Source organism: Procambarus clarkii, chromosome 14 (genome assembly GCF_040958095.1).
Source record: "Procambarus clarkii isolate CNS0578487 chromosome 14, FALCON_Pclarkii_2.0, whole genome shotgun sequence".
NCBI classification, from domain to species: Eukaryota; Metazoa; Arthropoda; class Malacostraca; order Decapoda; family Cambaridae; genus Procambarus; species Procambarus clarkii.
Window position 1 is genome coordinate 23,831,390 of NC_091163.1, and position 24,437 is coordinate 23,855,826.

The window sequence follows — 24,437 nt, forward strand, 5'->3', positions numbered from 1 at the left end:
TCATTCTTGTGGCCTGCTTTATGTGTTGATACAAGAATGTCTCCAGAATGAGGTTCACAAATCTGCATGTCCAAAAGTCCTCCGTTCTTGCTTGATAGGCCTCCCAGTCTATTGCTTTAAAGTTGAAGTCCCCCAGTATCTACAGTCGTGATTTATCCTTATCTGCTTGTACAATAATATCTCTCATGACTTATGAGGCCCTCTCGTTTGTCATCCAGTTCTTCCTTTGTCCATGTGTTGCTTGCTGGTGGGCTGCAGGCATTTAAAATTATCAGCTTATCATCCTGATTCCAGATCTGCAATGCCATTATGTCAATATCTCGAGGGTTTTCAAATATTAACTCTCTTACCTTCAGGTGTTTTTTCACCAGTACAGCCACTCCTCCTCCCTTCCTAGTTTTCCTGTCACGTCTCCAAACTGAATAGCCTCTTGGGAATATTGTGTGTGTGTGTGTGTGTGTGTGTGTGTGTATCCTGTTGATGTCATTAACCAGTGATAATGAGCATATTAATCCATGATGTTTACATCGACTAGTAATGGTGAGTGTATTTATTATGTTTCCATTAACTTGTGATGGTGAGTTTATTTAGTATATTGTCATTAACTAATGATGGTGAGTGTATTAATCTTGATATTGTCATTAACCACTGTGCTGCTCGCCTTTCAAATACGGCACCCCCCCCCCTGTATGCAGGAAATAAATTCTACTGATTTTGTTTTGGGGAAAGTGTTAAAGACCCTTCCCTGATAATGGGAATGTGAACAAAAACTCAAAATTGTACTTTGGCCGCAATGGGGTCTGTAACTTTGCGCGTGACGTCATCAATCCCTGGTCGCCCGTTGCATACGCTCCCGGGGCCAGTAGCACGCCCAGTTCAAGATGTGCGAGTTGCCATGATTATATATTTGTTCATTTTTTGCGCACAGTTCCAAATACATATTTTTTTTTTCTTGCCTATCCTATGTACAGTATTATGAAAACGTACACTATATTTTGGCAGTAGAACATCTGTACTGTCCAACGATACTGTGTTACATGCATCACACATATGCTCCCATATCTTGCACATATTTCCAATGTATCATGCTAATTTATGTATATATACAATTTATTTACATACTGTTCAGCATCACACACTATATACACACACCATAAACACACTCAGTACTCCGCAAGTGTGTGATATGCTGCGAAACAGCCAACAGGGCACAGTGGAACCTTGCACTCAACGCACCAGGTGCTGATGCATCTTCGCTTTTGTTCTCTTTGGGTAGTGTTCTTACATACCATACAGGCACGTTTAACCTTTTCCCATGATACTGTGCCTGGCATATACTCGAGCATGTGTACACCCAAATTTTTGTTATCCCTTAGTCTGTCTGGAGCTGCGTGTGGCATTATTGCTCGCACCCCGTGTGGTGCAACAGAGCCCTCCTTGCCATACTTTATGAGCAGTTGTGACACAACAGCAACACTGAATGTTGGTATTGGCGGTCTCCTGCCTGATTTTACCAGATACATATTGAAGCAGTTGAGCACTGCAACATCTATTAGGTGGAAAAAGAACTTTTTCGTCCACTTCACACTTCCGCGCACACTCGATGGCACCGAGCATCACATCACATTTATCTACGAGGTGCATGTTCACGTTGTAGTCTATGACAATTTGGTTTATATATGGGGAAGCGCGTTTGAAAGTGGACTTTGCCACTGTCCAACATGGCACCAGTGTGATTCGTGGTCAGCATATTCGCCTCGCGTGTGTCCCTCCACTGCACTGAGAGCATATTGCCACACTTGCGCAGCTGGCAATCACCCACTGCTATACCTATGCCAAACACTGGCATTTCCTTCCTGTGGGCCTTCACAGTGCCAGAATATAGAATCATGTCCATGACGATACCAGTCTCACAATCGCACAGCACGAAAAACTCGAGTCCAAATCAGTGGCGTTCTGATGGGATGTACTACTTGAATGCCAGTCGCCCCTTGAACAGTACAAGCGATTCGTCTATCAACACATTCTGTGCAGGTTCAAAATAATCGCGGAACTTGCCTCTCATGTTACTGAAAACCTTCCGTACCTTCCATAGTCTGTCGTGTCTGTCCTCATTTGTATTACAGTGTGTCCTCACTAGAACGAACTATATGGGGCGAAGCCAATTCGTTCCAGTGCAGAATTTGTTCCATCCACCCGGCCCCCCCAAAAAAACCTCTAACCCCACTCCCCAATTTTTTTTTAAGCTTAGCTAACTTATGTAATTACCTTATGAAATCTTTCTAAATCTAAAATCTAGTTTCTAAATCTAGCAATAAATTGTTATTGTGTTTTACTGTACTTACCTTACCAGTTGAGTTGTGTAGTGCAGACTTTTAGCCTCAATTCCCTGAGAGTGCCAGATATGATATGAATATAAATTCATTAAAGAACAGTAACTTTTCTAATAAATGTACATTATACACTACAGTCTGCACATAAAGTACAGACCACTAGAATCACACTACTGAAGTAAACGTATACTGTATCACTTAAACTACAATTTTTACACTTTGTACATTTATGTCATTAGATCTGTGTTGTTCAGCTCAATTGGCACTCCCAGGTAAGTTATGGCTAGTGCTGGATGCTGGTCCAGTTGCCTGGGCATCCTCAGGTGAGTCCTTGCTAGTGCTGGGTGCTGGTCCTGTAGGCCTACTGTTAAACTGTACCAAAAACTTTTGAATCTTAATTTGTTTCTTCATTGTGAGCATCTTTATTATACAGGTACTATCTTTTATACCCTTCAGGTGTACATAATAATCTGCCAGGTCTTCATTATCAGTTAGAGCAACCAAATCCAGCAGATTTTTGATGCTTTGCACTGATTCAGCATATGGAATACTCTTCCACATCCTCATCAGCATTACCAGTAACACACTGGATAATCTCATCATCAGTTAATTCACCATAACCTGGATCATCAGCATCATTATCTAACCACTCAGTCACATCAGAAAGTTGCAAATCTTTCTTGCCAGCATCTCTTAATGTCTCATAAATCGCATTATCAAAGCCCTCAAAATCATAGTCATCTTTGTCTTCATTCTCACCAGGTATCGGACTTAGAATTTTATTCCATGCATTCTTTAATGTGGTGACCTTCAACTCGTTCCGTAGTTTGGCCCAGTTGTCAATTGCGTCTTTAATTGAATATTTCTTGAAGTTTTCTAGTGTTGTACTAGCCTTTGTATCCTTATTAAGCCTCTCGTCTTCCTCAGAGAGCACAACTTCCATAATGTGTACATTCATAGCTCTCTTATAAAGCCGTTTGAGAGTATAGATAACCCCCTGATCCATGGGCTGTATTAGAGATGTAGTGTTTGGTGGTAAAGCCATACATGTTATTTTGCCATCAGGCAATGTTAATTTAGCAATGGGGTGAGCTGGGGCATTATCAATCAACAGTATTGCCTTTACATCAGCAGGGCGAATAGCACGCTCATTGATCTGATGCATTTTTGCTTCTTTACAAAAATGATTCTGGAACCAGTCTTCAAAAATAATCTGTGTGAACCAGGCATTTTTTGTGTTGTAGTAGACTGCTTTCTCTTTTAAATCAATTTTCTGATCAATTGACAAATATTTTCTTTTTCGTTTTCAATCTTAAACACCATGAATGCTGCTCTGAGACATCTTGACAGATTATAAGAGTTCAAACAGTAAAAATTGTTCAAAACTATCCTTCGCACGCGAGCAACACGTTTTCACACTAGGAGGAGGGGAGACAAATGGTGCCAGCCACCTCAACAAGGCCTAACGTTCACACTATTGTCTTAAAAATTCTGTGAAAAGGAAATGTGTACCAACTGTTTAAAATACTGTATATATATCACAATTTTCACCATTATTATTGCTTCAATATGACATTTTTCTAATAAAAATGCTATTTTCAGTGTAGATAATGCGATAATTAACATCATTAAATTGACTCGTGGCATCTGACGACGAGAGGAGAGGAGAGCGAGTAGTGGCTGGTCTCTGGTGGTCAGGTGCAGGAGGGAGGGGGTGGGGGGTAGGGCTGGAGGTGGAGCATGGCGACGCCAGCCACGTGTTGCCATTTAGCTGATAACTGGAACCAGAGCTATCCACATACACAACCTGCTTCCCATGACACCACTCTTACTCCAGTTTCCTTGACAACTTCTACCACTGACAACCTGCCTCTACTGACACCACTATTACTCCAGCTTCCCCTGACAACTTTTACAACTGACAACCTGCCTCTACTGACACCACTATTACTCCAGCTTCCCCTGACAACTTCTACCACTGACAACCTGCCTCTACTGACACCACTATTACTCCAGCTTCCTTGACAACTTCTACCACTGACAACCTGCCTCTACTGACACCACTATTACTCCAGCTTCCCTTGACAACTTTTACCACTGACAACCTACATCCCACGAAAATAACTTACACCACGTGCCCCAACAACCCTAACTACTGACACCACTTGCCTCTGACAACAACTCTCACCAATGACCCCCTGACACCATTTCATCATCCTTCAACCATTTCTCCCTAGAAACAATGGGTAAGCATGATAAAACACTGTATAACTGTTTACACTTTGGCAAATCATAGTTGATGACAGCCAGCTCCGACGCTCGGCCTCGGTGACTGCTTGGACGGACAATCTTCGCTTAATCGAACATTTGTATGTGTTACAAGTGGGAGTCTGTACTATGGGGGATATAATATAACATGGGTGTAGGGTCAGTAGTTAGCATTAAGAGTTATCAAATATGGGAGATCTCAAAGGCCCGGCCCCCACTAAATATAGAGAAATAACTTGTAGTGGCTTATTACAGCAATAGTCAGCCTAGAGGTTGATCATAGATCTCCTACACAGGAAAAATGGATACTCCTTTAACTAACTTACTTATTTATTAACCCCTAACAACCCCCCATATACATTCACCCCAATAACAATAATACTAATTACTTTACCACACTATCTTACGTTAAAAGCCTTGGTCCACATAAGCAGGAATGTGCGGATCTGAGGTTCGTTCTGGACTTGTCCCATCTGAACCCCCTGGGTCTTTTGCCCCTCTTTTCAGATGACCACTCTGTTCTTTGTCCTGCCGCTTTTGGAGCCAGGGGCTTGGATGGTATTCCTGGACCTCCGGGACTCACATTGGCACGTCTGATTCATCCGGGGTTCAGGGGCTGGCTCGGTTTTGTTGTGGGGTGGCATGCTTACCACTTTTGTTGTCTTCCATTCGGCTTGAATCTAGCGCCTTGCATTTTTACATGCCTTACCCGGGTCGTGGTGACTCGTTTGTGTCTGTTAGGTGTTCGGGTTTTGGCTTACCTCGACGACAAGCTGGTCTGGGCTTCCAGCAAGTCCTCGTGTCTGCTCGCCAGAGATTTGATTCTTTCCCAGCTCGCCGGGTTTGGGTTCTTTGTGAAATGGAGGTTGTCCCATTTAGTTCTCTCAGGTTCGTACTTGGCTGGGGTCTTGTGTGAAAAGACCACAAGGAAGACACAAGAAAAGACACAAGGAAGTGGTCTCTCGGACCACTTCCTTGTGTCTCCCTCCAGCGGTGTTGCTGCAGTTGCAATCCCGCCTTTGGCTGTTTTTGGAGGGCACCCGGGTCACTCGTCGGTTGATCAAGCAGCTGTGTGGGAGTCTGAGCTTTGCCGTGCTGGTGTACCTGTCAGGTTGGATCTGACATTGGCAGCTGTTTTAGTTCCTTCAGGGACATATCTTTCGCCACTCTCGCAATCGCTGGTTTCGGACCCCGGGAGCCTTGTGTCAGCTGCTGCATCGCTGGCTTCCTCTTCGGGTTTTTCGGAGTTCAGTGCTTACTCAACGCTAACCCCGAGCCCTTGCTTGATGTGTTCACAGATGCATTGTCTCTCGGCCCGGGCTTTGTGACCAGTGCTCACCAGGCCGGCCATTGTTGTTGGGGTCCATCCTTCCGTCGGACTCGCAGTATAATGCGGGAGTTTGCGGTGGCATGGCTTTCGCTTCGAAGGGTTCGTATCGCTTGCGTACCGACGATTCGGCTCCATTCGGACTGTTTCCCGGTGGTTCATTTCTTGAACCGAAAGGGGAGGGTCGATGCGGGCCGTGGTTCTTTGGGGCTGGGTGACTTGCTTCGGGTGACTTGTCTGCTGAGTTCTCTGGGTTTGGCTCTCCTAGCAGTTCAGATCCAGGGGGTGGCCAACGTCCTGGCAGATGGCCTGTCCCGTTTCATTCTCCTGTCCACGGAATGGACGGTCGACGACGCCTCGTTTCTTTGACTCTGCTGGACGTTTGGGTGCCGCGGAGGCGGACGTCCTTGCGTCCATCTAGTCGAGGCATCTTCCAGTGTATGTTGTGCCCTTCCCCAACTGCAAGGCCGTTGGGGTCGATGCCGTTCGGCGTCTTTCTCTAAGCGTCTATATCACCCAGTGTCCATTGCTAACGAAACGAGTCACAACTAAAAGGTTAAACAATCCATGGCTTACAAAGGATATATACTTAAATCTATTAATAAAATATAACCTTGAGAAGAAGTATAGGTTAGGAGTTACCTCCAAAGAATTTTCAAAGATTTACTCATCAATGATGTCTAAAATAATTAGGAGAGCCAAAATAAAATACTATGAAAATAAATTTACCCAAATTAAGGGCATCATTAAGAAAACATGGAGCACTATTTCCCAAATATTAGGGTGCCTGACAGCTGAATAGACAGCGCTTCTGATTCGTAGTCCTGAGGTTCCGGGTTCAATCCCCAGTGGAGGCAGAGACAAATGGGCAAAAAAATTCTTTCACCCTAATGCTCCTGTTAGCTAGCAGTAAATAGGTACCTGGGAGTTAGACAGCTGCTACAAGCTGCTTCCTGGGGGTGTGTAACAAAAAAGAGGCCTGATCGAGGAAGGGGCCGCGAGGACGCTAAGCCCCGAAATCATCTCAAGATAAATATTAGGATCATAAAAGATTTTGAATTAAAAAACAATACTCCTATCCAATGACGATGGTGTGCTTTCAGTCTCTGACACTGCTATTGAATTCAATAGGTTCCCTTCATCCATTGGGACATCTCTTGCTAATGATATAACATCCTCCCTAACTAATGTTAAGGACTACCTTAACCCTTAAATTGCGCATCGCATCATATGATGCTTTGACCGACTTCCAGTAAATTGCGCATTGCATTATATGATGCTTTGGAGTACTACACAAAATTTAAACGGCCCTCGGATACACGGGGTTCACCACAGTTTCATCAGGGCTCTTGTAAACAGACGGCATTTAAAAAAAAAATCATGAGCCAAATTCGCGGGTGTTAGGGGCCTCAGTATTGAGTGAGCTACGAAGCCTGACGCACGTAGCATGAGCTCACAGCACTGCTGTTCAGCTTGTGACCACAGCATAGCCTAAAAATGCATAATATACTTGTTCCTGCTATTATGTAACGATGATATTATTACAGAAGACCCCTGACTGTGATAAAACTGACCAGGGTTCTGATAATAGCAGGATTGTGGTGATATTTAGCACTGTGCTCCATGGAGGGAGGAGTAATGCTGTGGGAGGGGAGGGTAGTGGCATTGTCTTCTGACTGTGTGTGGCCACCTTTTATTGACTGCACTCACCATACCAGTTTAGTGGTTTGCTATGGTGAACACAAATGTAGATACTTATATATAACGTGTGTATAGAGGGTATAAACAGCAAGAGGAGTAGGTTGGGAGCCGCCATTTTGGTGAGGGCGGTGGTGTCGTCTGCACGACTTATCATGTTGTTTACTGGTTACCACGACTTATCATGTTGTTTACTGGTTACCACGATGGTCTTTGGGCACCATACTAGTTTACTTGTACAAGTATGGTGAATAAAACAGGTAGATATTTATATATTATGTGTGTATATAGCGTAATAACACCACAAACAGTATTGTTGGGGGAGAAATATTAGTGCGTCTGGCCTTGAGGGCGGCAGCCACCAGCTGATTGTGTGAGTAGCTACGTCTTTGTGCCTTTATTCACCATACATGCTTAGATGTACAGTTATGGGGAACAAAACTTGTAAATATTTATACATAACGTCTGTATATAAAAGCAAAAACAGTATGGTGGGAGGAGAATTGTGGCAAGTCAGGTGAGGTGAGGTAGGGAGGGAGTGGCAGCCAGTGGCGGGCTGTTAACCCTTAACATGCTAGGGGTATAATATCCTTTCTTCCCTACAGGCGCATGTAATTTTGAAAAAAAAAAAAAAATTCCTAATCTGTTAATTTGTGTTCACTGATCACGGGAAAAATAATAAAAAAATCGTAAGTGGCATATATTGCCCACTATAGGGCGGGGAAGTCTGGCAAAAAATAGGCGCTGACTCAGCGTGCGTTGCCAGGCGGTCTGTTGATCGCCAGCTGTCAGGCCGGAGTTGCCACAAAGAGATAATTACCTAATTATTTCAATGTCTCTGATTGATTTTTCATAGTTTTTTTGCTGTAATATTATTCAATAGTGTGTAGTTTGATATATTTATATAATAAAATGAGTGAATCATCGCTGTACTCAAAAATATGGTGTGCATATTGTTTATTCAATTATGTTCATCAATCAGTGAACAAATACTTTGTCGGTTATTACACTATAAGCACAGGTTATATATAAGTATCTGCATGTTTTGTTCACCATAACGAACCACTAAGCAGCTATTATGAGTGAAAAAGTAACGAGGAGTGACCACCGTGTACCAGCCAGCCACTCCCTCCCTCCCTCACCTCACCTGACTTGGCACCATTTTCCACCCACCATACTGTTTTTGCTTTTATATACAGACGTTATATATAAGTATTTACATGTTTTGTTCACCATAACTGTACATCTAAGCTTGTATGGTGAGTAAAGGCACAAAGACATAGGACCTCACACAGTCAGCTGATGGTTGCTGCCCTCAAGGCCAGACGCACTAATATTTCTCCTCCAAAAATACTGTTTGTGGTAATATTACGCTATATACACACATTATATGTAAATATCTACCTGTTGTATTCACCATACTTGTACAAGTAAACTGGTATGGTGCCCAAAGACCATCGTGGTAACCAGTAAACAATACCATCGTCTGCACGGTGGCGTCGTGCAGACGCCGCCACCGCCCTCACCAAAATGGCGGTTCCCAACCTTCTCCTCTTGCTGTTTATACCCTCTATACACATATTATATATAAGGTTCTACATATGTGTTCACCATAGCGAACCACTAAGCTGGTATGGTGAGTGCAGTCAATAAAAGGTGGCCACACACAGTCAGAAGACATCGCCACCTCCCTCCCTCCCACAGCATTACTCCTCCCTCCATGGAGCACAGCGCTAAATATCACCACAATCCTGCTATTATCAGAACCCTGGTCAGTTTTATCAGTCAGGGGTCTTCTGTAATAATATCATCGTTACATAATAGCATGAACAAGTATATTATGGCATTTTTAGGCGATGCTGTGGTCACAAGCTGAACAGCAGTGCTGTTAGCTTATGCTGCATGCGTCAGGCTTGGTAGCTCACTCAATACTGAGGGCCTAACAATCGGGAGTTTGGCCCATGATTTTTTTTTAAATGGCGTCTGTTTACAAGAGCCCTGATGCAGGTGTGGTGAATCCCGTGTATCCGCGGGCTGTTTAAATCTTGCGTAGTACTCCAACACGTCATATGACGTTATGCGCAGTTGACTGGAACAACTTCCAACACGTCATATGACGTGATGCGCACTTTAAGGGTTAAATACTTGTTCATGCTATTATGTAACGATGATATTATTACAGAAGACCCCTGACTGTGATAAAACTGACTAGGGTTCTGATAATAGCAGGATTGTGGTTAGATTTAGCGCAGTGCTCCATGGAGGGACGAGTAATGCTGTGGGAAGGGAGGGTAGTGGCGTTGTCTTCTGACTGTGTGTGGTCACCTTTTATTGACTGCACTCACCTTACCAGTTTAGTGGTTTGCTATGGTGAACACAAATGTAGATACTTATATATAACGTGTGATGTATAGAGGGTATAAACAGCAAGAGGAGTAGGTTGGGAGCCGCCATTTTGGTGAAGGCGGTGGTGTCGTCTGCACGACTTATCATGTTGTTTACTGGTGACCACGATGGTCTTTGGGCACCATACCAGTTTACTTGTACAAGTATGGTGAATAAAACATGTAGATATTTATATATAATATTACTTTGGTTGCTCATAATACTGAAGAAGTACTGATGGTAGCCTAGGGTCAAAATTCTGCACTCACTAGGCAATAATCCTACCTTTACTTGAGGTTAGCACTTAAAGTTAATACACATTATATATATACAATCATACACACTAATGATTTGAGTGATAAACCAGTGTCACTGGAAGTACCTCTAGGCTAGCTCCTCGATTATCACCCAAGGATGGTATAGACACTAATTAATCACTCAAAGGTGTAATGATTATAAGTAAATTATTATATATACACAACTCAACTCGAGCTGGTAACAATTACACCCAAAATAGGGTTTGCACCATTCATTAATGGTGATAGGTTGTTTAATGTAGTACAATTAGACTATGGTAATAATGGGACTAGTATGAACAATAAATAGTTCAACTAGTCAATGGTAATATCCTACCCTATTGTGGGTTGGCAATTTGGTAAATATTATATTGTGAACACTAGTGCAATATTAAATAATTCTCTATTTTGGAGAAATAATATACACAATTATTGATGATAGCCTCTTAATTAGCCTCTATGAAACTTCTAATATTATCAAGAAGTATTAAATATTATTAGTGACCTCGCGAAATTAACTCCACAAAATTCGTGGATAATCTCTCGCGAAATTGTTCACGGATTTCGTGGTGTTAATTTCGTGAGGACACGGCCACTAATTTGGCTGGCTTCAATATAAGCGCTGTCATTTCATGGAAATAATAAGCCACCAAATCGGTAGGTGACCATGAAACCGCTGAATAAGGCTGAACTGAGCTGAGGGGCTCGTGAACTCACTCGAGGGAGGCTACGCCGCCGGTCTTTGACTGGCTAAGTATTGTTATTGTATAAAGCACTGTACTAGTACCAGTGTATTTAATAAATCCACTGGTTAACTGGTTCATCCGGTACTAAGATGACCAAATAATCTGTCATCCGGTTCGAAGATGACCAAATAATGTGGGAACCGACCTGTGAGATTTATTTTATGTTTAATTTATATGAATTTATATAGAATTTATATTTACGTTAATTTATATATTTCGATAGCAATTTGTATGATGTTAAGTGGACTGTATTTCTGCAATAATCTCACAAATCGATCCTTACACATTAGGGGGGGGGGGGGTTATATTAAATTTATATATATGCAGCCAATCAAACTACAGTATTAAACTACATATATTGGTATACATTGAGGAGGTTCCTTATCTTATTGTACAGCAGGCTTAGTCCAGCAGGTATAACTAGGATGTTGACACCAAATTATCCTCGTGTGAGACAGCTTCCATCACCCAGTAACTGATATACCAAGCCTTGCTTCCTCTTCTTGTTCCTGTCAAAGGGCGCTAGCTGTAAAGCCAGAATCCTAATATATGACAGCTATATCAGAGAAAACACTGAATAATAGATCAGATAAGGACCAAGGCTTAATTACCTTTTTTGAGTCGATCATTTGTGTTCTCACTGGTTCGCCCAATATCTACCTAACATTAATGGCCAAAAATGATTAGATAAATGGGTTTCGGAAAGACAACTCCCTTGTATTTGTTGACAGCGTGTTGATGATGGCAGAACTTTGGTCTCCATAACACTTCGTCCAAGAGAATTTATAGGAGCTGAATTTGCCCCACGACTCTGGTCTAACAACAATGGCTGACCTCTCCTTCCTCACTGACGCCTGGCCTACTTTGTCCAGATATCAGTAACTGATAGAAGGGTCACATTTACTTTATTTTGATACTGATAATTAAGTTAATTTAAATGAGATGTTTTTACGATGGTAAAAGTCCAAAGACTAATGTATTTAAGAATAATTCCCAACACAATAGGTGGTGAATTTATAATAGTATGTGGCAATGATATCCTGTTTTCTATTGATGGAAAATTCCACCACAAACTACATTTTCTATGCGTTAATTTGTGTATACAATGCAGCAGCAATATTATCTGCAATTGCATTTAATATTATTAAATGGTGTCGGGTTTTCCGACAGCCCCCCCCCCCTGGTGTTCTGGTGTTCTGGCCGATGAGAAGAATAGTATGCTGATTGATGAACCCATTAATATTCCAAATTTCATGACTGAAGAGCAACTAAAAAAATTAAAGACGCACGAAAGAGCTTTAATAAATATGCTCGTTAACACTCGGAATGAGTTATGAAACACCCAGACTACAACCAGCAGTCGGTGGATTCAATTACAGATATGCTGCATAAGTATGTGCCGATTTAGGACCAATTTGGTCGCTCGATGAGACTTACTGAAATACTGAACATTGTGAAACGTACGCTGCCAAACTAATTTTAAACGAATCCTTTCGCTATTATTATTAAAAAGTGCTAATCGTGCAAAACAACCCGGCTTTGTTAAATATTTTAAGCATGATGTACTTACAAAGTGATACGAAGATACCGAGAATTAGTTTACAATTAATGAAAATAATTTTGGAACCTGACAGTGGGTTCCAACTGGGGCCACGAAAGCCTGGTGGATAGCGCGCAGGACTCGTAATTCTGTGGCTCGGGTTCGATTCCCGCACGAGGCAGAAACGAATGGGCAAAGTTTCTTTCACCCTGAATGCCCCTGTTACCTAGCAGTAAATAGGTACTCGGGAGTTAGTCAGCTGTCACGGGCTGCTTCCTGGGGGTGGAGGCCTGGTCGAGGACCGGGCCGCGGGGACACTAAAAAGCCCCGAAATCATCTCAAGATAACCTCAAGATAACCTCCCCCCCTTCCTCCCTGCATCCGGATTCCTACCGGTTGTGAGTTCCGGGTCAGGGCGGGGCTTCGATAGTCTTGAGACTCGGGCAGTCTCAGGGATTTCCACTTCCAGAGTTGCGACGGAGGCATTCGAGCCTGTTCCTCCAGCCGTGTTGTATGTGTCTGCCAGTGGGCTCCCTTCCTTAGTATTTTTCCAGCTGCCCCGGCCTTTTCTTGTAAGGCTGGGGCTTTGGGGTGACGGCTCGACCCCGGGGCCTGCCGTGTGGGTTCCCGGGGCTGGAGAGGGGCTGCCTTGGGGGGCCTCGGGCCCCGTTGGACCCTGCCTGGGTTTTTCTACCCTCTGGGCTGGGCTTGCGGTTACGAGGTGTGGGGTTTTTCTTTCCCCCCCTCTCCGTACTTGTTTTTGGGAGTCGGCCCTCCCTGAGATCGGTTCCTTGTCCCTTGGATCCGTCGGGTCCGTCCTATAGGTGGGTATGTCACCCTCCACCATTAATGTTTGTGTTGGTAATGACAGGTGCAGGAGACCATCAGAGAGGCCTTGGAGATGATGACCATAGAGACAGGTGCCACAGCTGATGCAATACACCTGGGAGACTCGCCCTCCACCATTAATGTTTGTGTTGGTAATAACAGGTGCAGGAGACCATCAGGGAGGCCCTGGAGATGACGACCACAGAGACAGGTGCCACAGCTGACCCCGTACACCTGGGAGACTCAGCCTCCACCATTAATGTTTGTGTTGGTAATGGCAGGTGCAGGAGACCATCTGGGAGGCCTTGGAGATGATGACCATAGAGACAGGTGCCACAGCTGACCCTGTACACCTGGGAGACTCAGCCTCCACCATTAATGTTTGTGTTGGTAATGACAGGTGCAGGAGACCATCAGGGAGGCCCTAGAGATGATGACCACAGACACAGGTGCCACAGCTGACCCCGAACACCTGAGAAGCTCGGACTCCAGCATCATGAATAAGGTTAAGGAAATCACTGAAGCGATCCACCTGAAGCCAATAACAGTAAGATTTTTATTTTCTTCTTTAGATTATATCACAATATATTGAGTTCCATTTTGTGGACAGAAAACCTGTTCTTAGGTTAATCTAGGTTCCTCTAGGTCAACTGATGAATTCCATCAATATGCAATCCACAATAGTTGCCTAACTCCTGGATAAATATTTACTGGTAGGTGAACAGAGACATCAGGTGAAAGAAAACATGTGAACCATTTCTGTCCTGCACAGTGATTGAACCTGTGATCCTGTATTGACCCCGGGATCCTTGCCCTCTCACAGAAGCACAGAGACCGGGTGACACTCCACCAACCTACCGGGAAAGTATCCAGAAAGACAGTGAACCAAAACACTGCTGGGTTTGAAGAGACTGAAGCCTTGAAACTGTCAACAAGCTCCCAAACAATGCCAGCACACGATCGCATCTCTCAAAACTTGTGTGACCTCATTAGCACCAACCCCCTGCCCATAGAGGGGGCTGGAGCCACAGGTTCAACCCCACAAACCCCCTGCCAGTAGAGAGGGGGGGGGGTACATGTCCAGCACAAACCCCCTGCCAGTCTGCCAGTAGAGAGGAGGGGGGGGGGGGGTACAGGTCCAGCACCACCACCCCTGCCAGAAGAGGGGGGCTGGAGCTACAGGTCCAGCACCAACCCCTTGCCAGTAGAGGGGGGCTGGAGCTACAGGTCCAACACCAACCCACAGCCGATAGAGGGAGACTGGAGCTACAGGTCCAGCCCCTCTCACCTGCCAGTGGAGGGGGGAAGGCTGGAGCTACAGGTCCAGCACCAACCCCCTGCCAGTAGAGGGGGGCGGGAGCTACAGGTCCAGCACCAACCCCCTGCCAGTAGAGGGGCCCTGGAGCTACAGGTCTAGCATCAACCCCCTGCCAGTAGAAGGGGGCTGGAGCTACAGGTCCACAACCAACCTCCTGCCAGTAGAGGGGGGGCTGGAGCTACAGGACCAGCACCAACCCCCTGCCAGTAGAGGGGCCCTGGAGCTACAGGTCTAGCATCAACCCCCTGCCAGTAGAAGGGGGCTGGAGCTACAGGTCCACAACCAACCTCCTGCCAGTAGAGGGGGGGCTGGAGCTACAGGACCAGCACCAACCCCCTGCCAGTAGAGTGGGGCTGGAGGTACAGGCCCAGCACCAACCACCTGCCAGTAGAGGGGGGCTGGAGTTACTGGTTCAGCACCAACCACCTGCTAGTAGAGGGGGGGCTGGAGCCACAGGACCAGTAACAATGGCCTGCCAATAGAAAGGGGGGGGGGGGGTTGGAGCTACAGGTCCCTCCCAGCTCTTCTCACAAGTTCTGTCGCTGATGTGGACATGTTTTATGTCCACTGTATGGTTCCTGAGGTGTAACAGGTCGTGCAAGTCTCACTGCTTCTAAGCTAAGTGTTCCTGGGTCGTCTGCAGGTTGTGCATGTCCTGTTGGAAATTTCCAATGTAACTTACAATAATTTTGTAATTTTATATAATATATACACTGGTAGAAATTATGTGTACAGTATAAGAAATTAAATGAACACAAGAGTATTAATTGTGTTTGGCAAGTATTCTACTGCCATAAATAATATTTAACACCTGAATGTACTTCCTAATTGTGGAATATAATGTTATCAGGGTTAGTAATAAATAATTGATTTATGGGATCAGTAATTTGTATTAGTATACTGGATCCTGAAATGTTAATAAATTCACTGACTTGAGTGAATCAGTAATTATAGATTGAATTTAATTTATCCAGTTCGATAAGGACCACAATGTTGGGTATCTGGGGCTTTGACTCAAATATTGAATTTAATTATGGTAATTAACATAATAAAAGGACCACCCACTTTTGAGAAAAGAGGGAAAACAAATAAAGGTGATTATAAAATTGACACTATAGAACCAGTGCCTATGTATGGTAATTGATTTAACATGTCCCACTGCTTCTAAGCTAAGTGTTCCTGGGTCTCTGCAGGTCGTGCATATCCCACTGCTTTTAAACTAAGTGTTTCTGGGTCTGCAGGTCGTCCATGTCCCACTGCTTCTAAGCAAAGTGTTCCTGGACCTAGATTCACGAAGCTCCATGTATTTCTTCGTACGTATGTGCTTACGAAGAAATACTTACCATGTGTGCTTTGGCTTGCTTTTGGTCTTGGTGTTACATCTGTGCCGTTTGTAAGCTGTCTCGTGCATTGTTTCACCTCTGGCCTACTCATGCGCCGCTTGAGCCGTCCTGGTCTTTGGACAGCATGCTCTTTCTTCTCCTCAGTTGGTTGTTACCCCCTTTGGTTCGGGTTTGTTTCTCGAAGGCTGTTTTCCTGTTGGCATTTGCTTCTTGGGGTTGGGTCGCTGAGCTTCTTGCTCAACTCTGGCGTAGGGGTTTCTGCTCCTTCGGTCATGGCGACTGGTTTGTTCAGTTGCCGCCGTCTCCCTCTTTTCTGGCACGGGATAAGGCTGCTGCTTTCCGGAGGGGTCCTTGGTTTGTTGATGCTAGGTTGGTCGGGCCGGGGGTGCATCGTGTTTTAAGAACATAAAAACAAAGGCAGAAGGCCTATTCGCCCATACGAGGCAGCTCCTATCTATAACCACCCAATTCCACTCATATACTTGTCCAACTCGCGCTTGAAACAATCGAGGTACCCCACCTCCACCACGTTACGCGGTAATTGGTTCCTCAAATCAACAACCCTGTTACCGAACCAGTATTTACCCAAGTCTTTCCTTAATCTAAACTTATCCAATTTATTCCCATTGTTTCGTGTTCTGTCTTGTGTTGATACTTTTAATACCCTATTAATATCTCCTTTGTTATGTCCATTCATCCACTTGTAAACTTCTATCATGTCACCCCTAACTCTTCGCCTTTCCAGTGAATGCAATTTAAGCTTTGTTAATCTTTCTTCATATGAAAGATTTCTAATTTGGGGAATAAACTTAGTCATCCTACGCTGGACACGTTCAAGTGAATTTATATCCATTCTATGGTAAGGCGAAAAAACTGAACTGCATAATCTAAATGGGGCCTAACAAGAGTAAGATATAGCTGAAGAACCACACCAGGTGTCTTGTTACTAACGCTTCGATTAATAAATCCCAGTGTCCTATTTGCCATATTACGAACATTCATGCATTGATCCTTTTGTTTTAAATTCTTACTTATCATAACTCCCAGATCCCTTTCGCAATTCAACTTCGCAAACTCAACACCATCTAGCTCGTATCTTGTAACTCTATCATCATTACCTAGCCTCAAAACTTTACATTTATCAGCATTAAACTACATCTGCCAATCCTTTGACCATTTCAAAACCCTATTTAGATCAACTTGAAGTGATAGTGAGTCTTCTTCCGTGTTAATTTCCCTGCCGATTTTTGTATCATCGACAAATTTGCAAATGTTGCTACTCAAACCTGAATCTAAATCATTGATATATATTATAAACAACAGAGGTCCCAGGACAGAGCCCTGAGGCACTCCACTTACAACATTTTCCCACTCTGACTTAACCCCATTTATACTAACTCTCTGTTTCCTTTGGAATAGCCATGCTCTAATCCAACTTAATATAGCACCTCCAATACCATGAGCCTTTATTTTTTTAATCAGTCTTTCATGTGGCACTGTTTCAAAAGCTTTGCTAAAGTCAAGGTACACAACATCACAATCCTGACTGCACCAGTCAGTCAGGTGTAGTCACAGTGAGAGGTTGTGTTAGCTGGAGCTCCGATTGTAGTAACATTATTATTACAATAATGGAAGGATTAGTGAAGGATTTGATGAATCTAGTTGGAACGCTGAGAGCAGAGATGGATTCCCTACGAGAGGAGGTACGGCAGCTGAAACTTCGGGAAGAAACAAAGGAGGAGACCAATATTAACAAGACCTCGTCGTGGAAAGACGTTAAGGACAGGGGTCTTAAGAAGACCTTGACAAGGCCGCCTACAGACGCCCTAAGGACAGCAAATTCATTTGCCGTGTTGGAGGACGAGTGCTGTGGTGAACCTGCAGTTCACTCGGAACGGAAATCAGCGAGGAGCGGCTTAGTGCAGGCCCTTCAGGCTGCTCAGAAAGTTAAGGAGGTACCGAAGCGAATTTTGGTTGTGGGAGATTCCCAGGTGAGGTATTTAGACAGAACGTTTTGTGCCAGAGATAGGGGGAACAGATTAAGGGTTTGCTATCCGGGAGCTGGAATTGGTGATATTGTTGGAAACATGAATGATATTATGACGGGAAATGGGAACAAACCCATTATTTGTATTAGTGCAGGGGGGTAATGATGTTGGACGAGTTAGGAGTGAGGAACTAATACAGAGATTCAGGACAGCCATTGAATTAGTTAGGAGCAAGGGAGGAATCCCGATCATATGTGGCATTCTTCCAAGAGAGGGAGTGGGTAATGAATGGACGTCGAGACTTGGTGTCAATTGCCAGCTGGAAAGATATTGCAAATAAAATGCAATATCTTTCATAGACAACTGGGAACACTTCTATGGAAGAAATGAAATGTATGCTCGTGATGGGGTGCATCTATCAAGGGCTGGGGTTGTTGCTGTTGCGAACTCGTTGGAACCAGTGGTTAGAGATGTTTGTTTGGGTTTAAACTGTTAGTAGATAGTGGTATGGGAATTGATTTGGAGGAAGGAGGTAATAAAAGTATGTGTTCGTGGGAGAATAGAATTGGCAAAATGATCCGGGAAAGAAAAGTTCCTCAAAATAACAATTCACTTAGGGTATATTACACTAACAGTAGAAGTCTAAGAAATAAAATTAACGAATTAAATGCTCTTGTCTGCACAGAAAATATTGATATTATTGCACGTACCGAAACGTGGATGAAAGTAGAAAATAGAGAACTATTAGCTGAATATCAAATAAATGGATTTAAACTATTTCACACAGATCGATATATTAGACGAGGAGGGGGAGTAGCCATATATGTTAGGGACAATTTGAAATGTAGTCTCAAAGAGGGAGTCAAAATTGAGCCACACACAGAAACTATTTGGATAGAATTAAACGAAAAAGCAAATAATATTATAATAGGAGTTATATATAGGCCACCAAATTTGGACAGAATGGAAGCAAAGCATCTATGGGATGAAATATCTAGAGCATCTAGATCTAACAGTATTTATGTCATGGGTGACTTAAATTTTATTGGAATAAACTGGTTGAACAAAACAGGGAATAGTGAAGCAGAAGATTTTCTAGAATTAATTGACGATTGCTTTCTTCAACCCGTCCTCTTAAAAATAACGTCACTTTTCGCTGGTATGCGCGATATGGCCAAATTTGGACATTATTTGAAATGAAATCGACTCACAAAAGTGACGTTCCGTTCCGTTTTCTATTCGAGTCGTCCGGCGTACGCGCAGAGGTTATAAGAGGACACTTTAAATTAACGTTTTTCATAACGTTTTGAAACTTTATGAGAATTTCCTGCCCACCTAACCTATCAGAGGACCCTTAACTTACTGTTGTTGCAAAAAAAATCCCAAATTTATTTCCATTTTTTTTCATTTACAAATTACGTCCAAATTCGGCCATACGGGCAAACGGCCAAAAGCGACGTTCTTTTTAAGAGGACAGGTTGCTTTCTTATGCAACACATTAAGGAACCAACGCGGGAAAATAATATTATAGATTTAGTGTTAACTAACAGGGAAACACAAATTAATGACATCGAAATAGGGAGTGAGCTAGGGAACAGTGATCACAAAGAAATCAGATTTAGCATAGAATGGAATAGACCTGTAGGAGAAAATTCTGTTAAAGTGCCAGATTTTCGAAAAGCTGATTTTAATAGCCTAATAAATTTTTTGGGTCAAATAGATTGGAAAGTCTTGGGTATGGGGTGTGGGCCAGTCTTGGAGCGAGACATGAACCCAGCGATAGGTGACGTAAAAGGGGATTTTGATGTGGATTTAATACATAAATTATTTAAGAATATTCTAAACAAAGCACAGGAACGTAGTATACCATACAAATTGAATAGATCGAATACTAATGACCCAAAGTGGATAACAAAGAATTTGAAGAACCTTATAGGTCAAAAGAGAGCTTGGTACAAAAGGATTAAGAATGGGGAAGTCAGTTTAGAACAGGAATTCATACAACTGGTTAGAAATGCTAAAAAAGAGATTAGGAAAGCAAAAAGAAACTATGAAGTTCGCATAGCAGGGCAAGCAAAGTCAAATCCTTAAGGGTTTTTTCAGTTATATCGAACTAAGACTAGGGAAAGGATAGGTCCATTAAAAACTGAGACACGTCAAATAACGGATAATGACAAGGAGATGAGTAGTAGTTTTAACATATATTTTATATCTGTATTTACTAAAGAAGAACTTAACAATATGCCATCAGCCGGATAAGTCTATGTGGGTGGGGATGAGGACAGGTTGACTAGTTTAGCAGTTACCAGGGAGGATGTAATTAAACAATTAGTAAAACTCAAACCAAACAAATCCCCAGGGCCGGATGAAGTGTTTGCCAGGGTGCTTAAAGAATGCAAAGAGGAGCTTTCCGAGCCACTGTCTACCATATTTAATAAATAGAGTTAGGCAGAGTGCCAGAGTCGTGGAAGGTAGCTAATGTGGTACCAATTTTTAAGAAAGGAGATAGATCACTTGCGTCAAACTATCGGCCAATTAGCCTAACGTCTATTGTGAGAAAGTTACTTGAATCAATAATAGCAAATACAATTCGTCTTCATCTTGAAAAACATAAATTAATAAATAAGTCGCAACATGGTTTTACAAATGGCCGTTCATGTTTAACAAATTTGCTAACTTTTTATTCCAGCATAGTTGAGGCAGTTGATAGTGGAAAGGATTGTGATGTTGTGTACCTTGACTTTAGCAAAGCTTTTGATACAATGCCAAATGAAAGACTAATTAAAAAAATAGAAGCTCATGGTATTGGGGGTGCTATATTAAGTTGGATTAGGGCATGGCTATTCCAAAGGAAACAGAGAGTTAGTATAAATGGGGTTAAGTCAGAGTGGGATAATGTTGTTAGTGGAGTACCTCAGGGCTCTGTCCTGGGACCTCTGTTGTTTATAATATATATAAATGATTTAGATTCAGGTTTGAGTAGCAACATCTGCAAATGTGCAGATGATACAAAAATCGGTAGGGAAATCAACACGAAAGAAGACTCGCTATCACTTCAAGTTGATCTAAATAGGGTTTTAAAATGGTCAAAAGACTGGCAGATGCAGTTTAATGCTAATAAATGTAAAGTTTTGAGGCTAGGTAATGATAGAGTTACAAGATACGAGCTAGATGGTGTTGAGATTGTGAAGTCCGATTGCGAAAGGGATCTGGGAGTTATGATTAGTAAGAATTTAAAACAAAAGGATCAATGGATGAATGTTCGTAATAAGGCGAATAGGACACTGGGATTTATTAATCGAAGCGTTAGTAACAAGACACCTGGTGTGGTTCTTCAGCTATATCTTGCTCTGGTTAGGCCCCATTTAGATTATGCAGTTCAGTTTTGGTCGCTGTACTATAGAATGGATATAAATTCACTTGAACGTGTCCAGCGTAGGATGACGAAGTTAATTCCCCAAATTAGAAATCTTTCATATGAAGAAAGATTAATAAAGCTTAAATTGCATTCACTGGAAAGACGAAGAGTTAGGGGTGACATGATAGAAGTTTACAAGTGGATGAATGGACATAACAAAGGGGATATTAATAGGGTATTAAAAGTATCAACTCAAGACAGAACACGAAACAATGGGTATAAATTGGATAAGTTTAGATTTAGGAAAGACTTGGGTAAATACTGGTTCGGTAACAGGGTTGTTGATTTGTGGAACCAATTACCGCGTAATGTGGTGGAGGTGGGGTCCCTCGATTGTTTCAAGCGCAGGTTGGACATGTATATGAGTGGGATTGGGTGGTTATAGATAGGAGCTGCCTCGTATGGGCCAATAGGCTTTCTGCAGTTACCTTTGTTCTTATGTTCATATGTTCTTATCACTATCAACTGCCTCAACTATGCTGGAATAAAAAGATAGCAAATTTGTTAAACATGAACGGCCATTTGTATAACCATGTTGTGACTCATTTATTAATTTGTGTTTTTCAAGATGAAGACGAATTTTTTTGCAATTATCGATTCAAGTAACTTTCCCACAATAGACTTTAGGCTAATTGGTCGATAGTTTGACGCAAGTGATCTATCTCCTTTCTTAAAAATTGGTATCACATTAGCAACTTTCCATAACTCTGGCACTCTGCCTAACTCCATTGATTTATTAAATATGGTAGACAGTGGCTCGGAAAGCTCCTCTTTGCATTCTTTAAGCACCCTGGCAAACACTTCATCCGGCCCTGGGGATTTGTTTGGTTTGAGTTTAACTATTTGTTTAATTACATCCTCCCTGGTAACTGCTAAACTAGTCAGCCTGTCATCGTCCCCACCCACATAGACTTGTTCGCCTGAAGGCATATTGTTAAGTTCCTCTTTAGTAAATACAGATATAAAATATTTGTCAAAAATACTACTCATCTCTTCATCATTATCTGTTATTTGACCTGTTTCAGTTTTTAATGGACCTATCCTTTCCCTAAGAGTGTTTTGTGTTCGGTTGCGGCCCTCATCTGTTAATTGCGCGCCCTGACTTCTGTTTCCGGGATGCGATTTGGGTTGATCCGGTTCCGTTCATCCCTGTTCGCGGGTGAGGGTCTCCTGCGTCATCCACCGTGTCATTGCGGCTAGCCAGCCTGTTTTCTTTCCCCGTGCCCATGGCGTTCGTGGATTCGCTGTTCTTGCTGCAGTCTTGGTGGCATGTCCTAGCTGACATTCTGGTACAGGGCTTTTGGCGATCATACAGGGGCTTGGCTGTTCAGTGTCTCGTGTCAATCCTGAGCCCATTCAGGCCTGTGTCGCTTTGGGTTGGCGGTTGCAGCCAGTTGTCTTGACTTTGAATTGGGGAGTGTGCGGCGACCGCCTCCCGGGTATGCCCCTCTTTTTTCCTCTGTGGATAGTTAGCTCTGAGGAGCCGATGGGGCTCCCCCCAGAAAACCATTGTTGAATGTAATGAAACACAATTTTCTGGGTGAGACCTGGAGGATCCCTGGCATCCCTCCTTCCCTCCGGTCGGCGGTTTTTGGCATTTTTTGACATCCAGCCTCAAAACTGATGGTGGATAGCCGGCGCGGTAGGTCTGGGGCTTCCCTTTCCCCCTTCCGGGGAGGGGGTAGCTGCGCAGACAGCTCCAGGGAGCCTCTGGGTCTCATCCAGAAAATGGCATTTCATTACATTCAATGCTGGTTTTATGTTTACTTACGTAATTCTAAGAGATAGTGTATGGCTTCCCTTGTCGCTCCCAAGATTTGAGAAGCGATGATATTTATTTACGTATATATTTACCTAAATTTACCCAAGGGCCACTATCTAGTGGCCTAGACAAGGACAAAAAACTGGGGGCTTGTTAAGTCCCGCCAATTGTCCTAATGATATTTTCTAGCTGGATTTTGGCATTTACGGATTCAGCGGGTAGGCGGTTCCATGGGTTTATTTATTTATTTATTTATTTATTTATTTATTTATTTATATACAAGAAGGTACAATGGGTTTGTGAGGATACATAGCATGGTATTTACATTCTTGTAGAGCCACTAGTACGCGCAGCATTTTGGGCAGGTCCTTAATCTAACAGATAATTTTAAGTAGGTAAATTCTAGCAGAATTTATAAAATGATAGGTACAGTGCAAGAAAAAAATGAGATGAGAGAGATTAGTAGGTATATTAAAGCACGTCGGTAGCTCTGATTGATTGCATTGAACAGCTTGATTGGTAATTTAACAAAGATTAATATGCACAATACAGCATGTTGATATCACATATAAGAAGATAACAATGATCACAATGGTAAAGTTGTTTGGATTACGTACATAAAGATTGGGAGATTGGGTAGCACCAGATACAGTGCAATTTTAAAGCACAAGGTAGGAAACTATGAAGATGAAATTAGGTACAGTACTTTTTAGTTTTGTTTTTGAATGAGGTAAAAGGTGGACAGCTTTTCAATTCATTAGGGAGTGAGTTCCATAGACTAGGTCCCGTTATTTTTATAGAGTGTTTATACAGATTAAGTTTGACTCTGGGAATATCAGAGATATTTATTTCTGGTGTAGTGATAATGGGTCCTATTGCATCTGTCCAGGGAGAGTTTCAGAGCAGGGTTTGCATTTAAGAACAGGCCTTTGTAAATGTAATTGACACAAGAGAATGTGTGGAGTGAGTTTATGTTTAGCATGTTTAGGGATTTAAACAAGGGGGCTGAGTTGTCTGAAAGCAGGGTTTGTTATTATTCTGATAGCAGATTTTTGCTGGGTGATGATGGACTTGAGATGGTTTGTAGTGGTTGAACCCCATGCACAGATACCATAATTAAGATAGGGATAGATTAGTGCATAATATAGTGAGATGAAAGCAGAGTTAGGTACATAATATCTGATTTT

At 42.7% G+C, this 24,437-nt stretch overlaps 1 protein-coding gene across 1 annotated transcript; it reads right to left on the reverse strand.

The window, feature by feature from the left end:
* Positions 1 to 2,868: 2,868 nt before the first annotated feature.
* Positions 2,869 to 5,476, reverse strand: LOC138364755 (tigger transposable element-derived protein 7-like). The gene is made up of 2 exons (XM_069324724.1): positions 5,363 to 5,476; positions 2,869 to 3,606 (listed from the first exon to the last, which is right to left on the reverse strand). The coding sequence occupies exons 1-2, from the start codon at positions 5,474 to 5,476 to the stop codon at positions 2,869 to 2,871; spliced, it is 852 nt and encodes a 283-aa protein (XP_069180825.1).
* Between the last annotated feature and the right edge of the window lie 18,961 nt (positions 5,477 to 24,437).

What these genes read in the sequence shown, in the direction of transcription:
- LOC138364755 (XM_069324724.1), bottom strand. Translation starts at nt 5,476, where the DNA reads ATGGGACAACCTCCATTTCACAAAGAACCCAAACCCGGCGAGCTGGGA. An exon ending in CAGACCAGCTTGTCGTCGAG is followed by an intron (nt 3,607 to 5,362) that starts GTAAGCCAAAAC and finishes TCAATTGATCAG; the next exon opens with AAAATTGATTTAAAAGAGAA.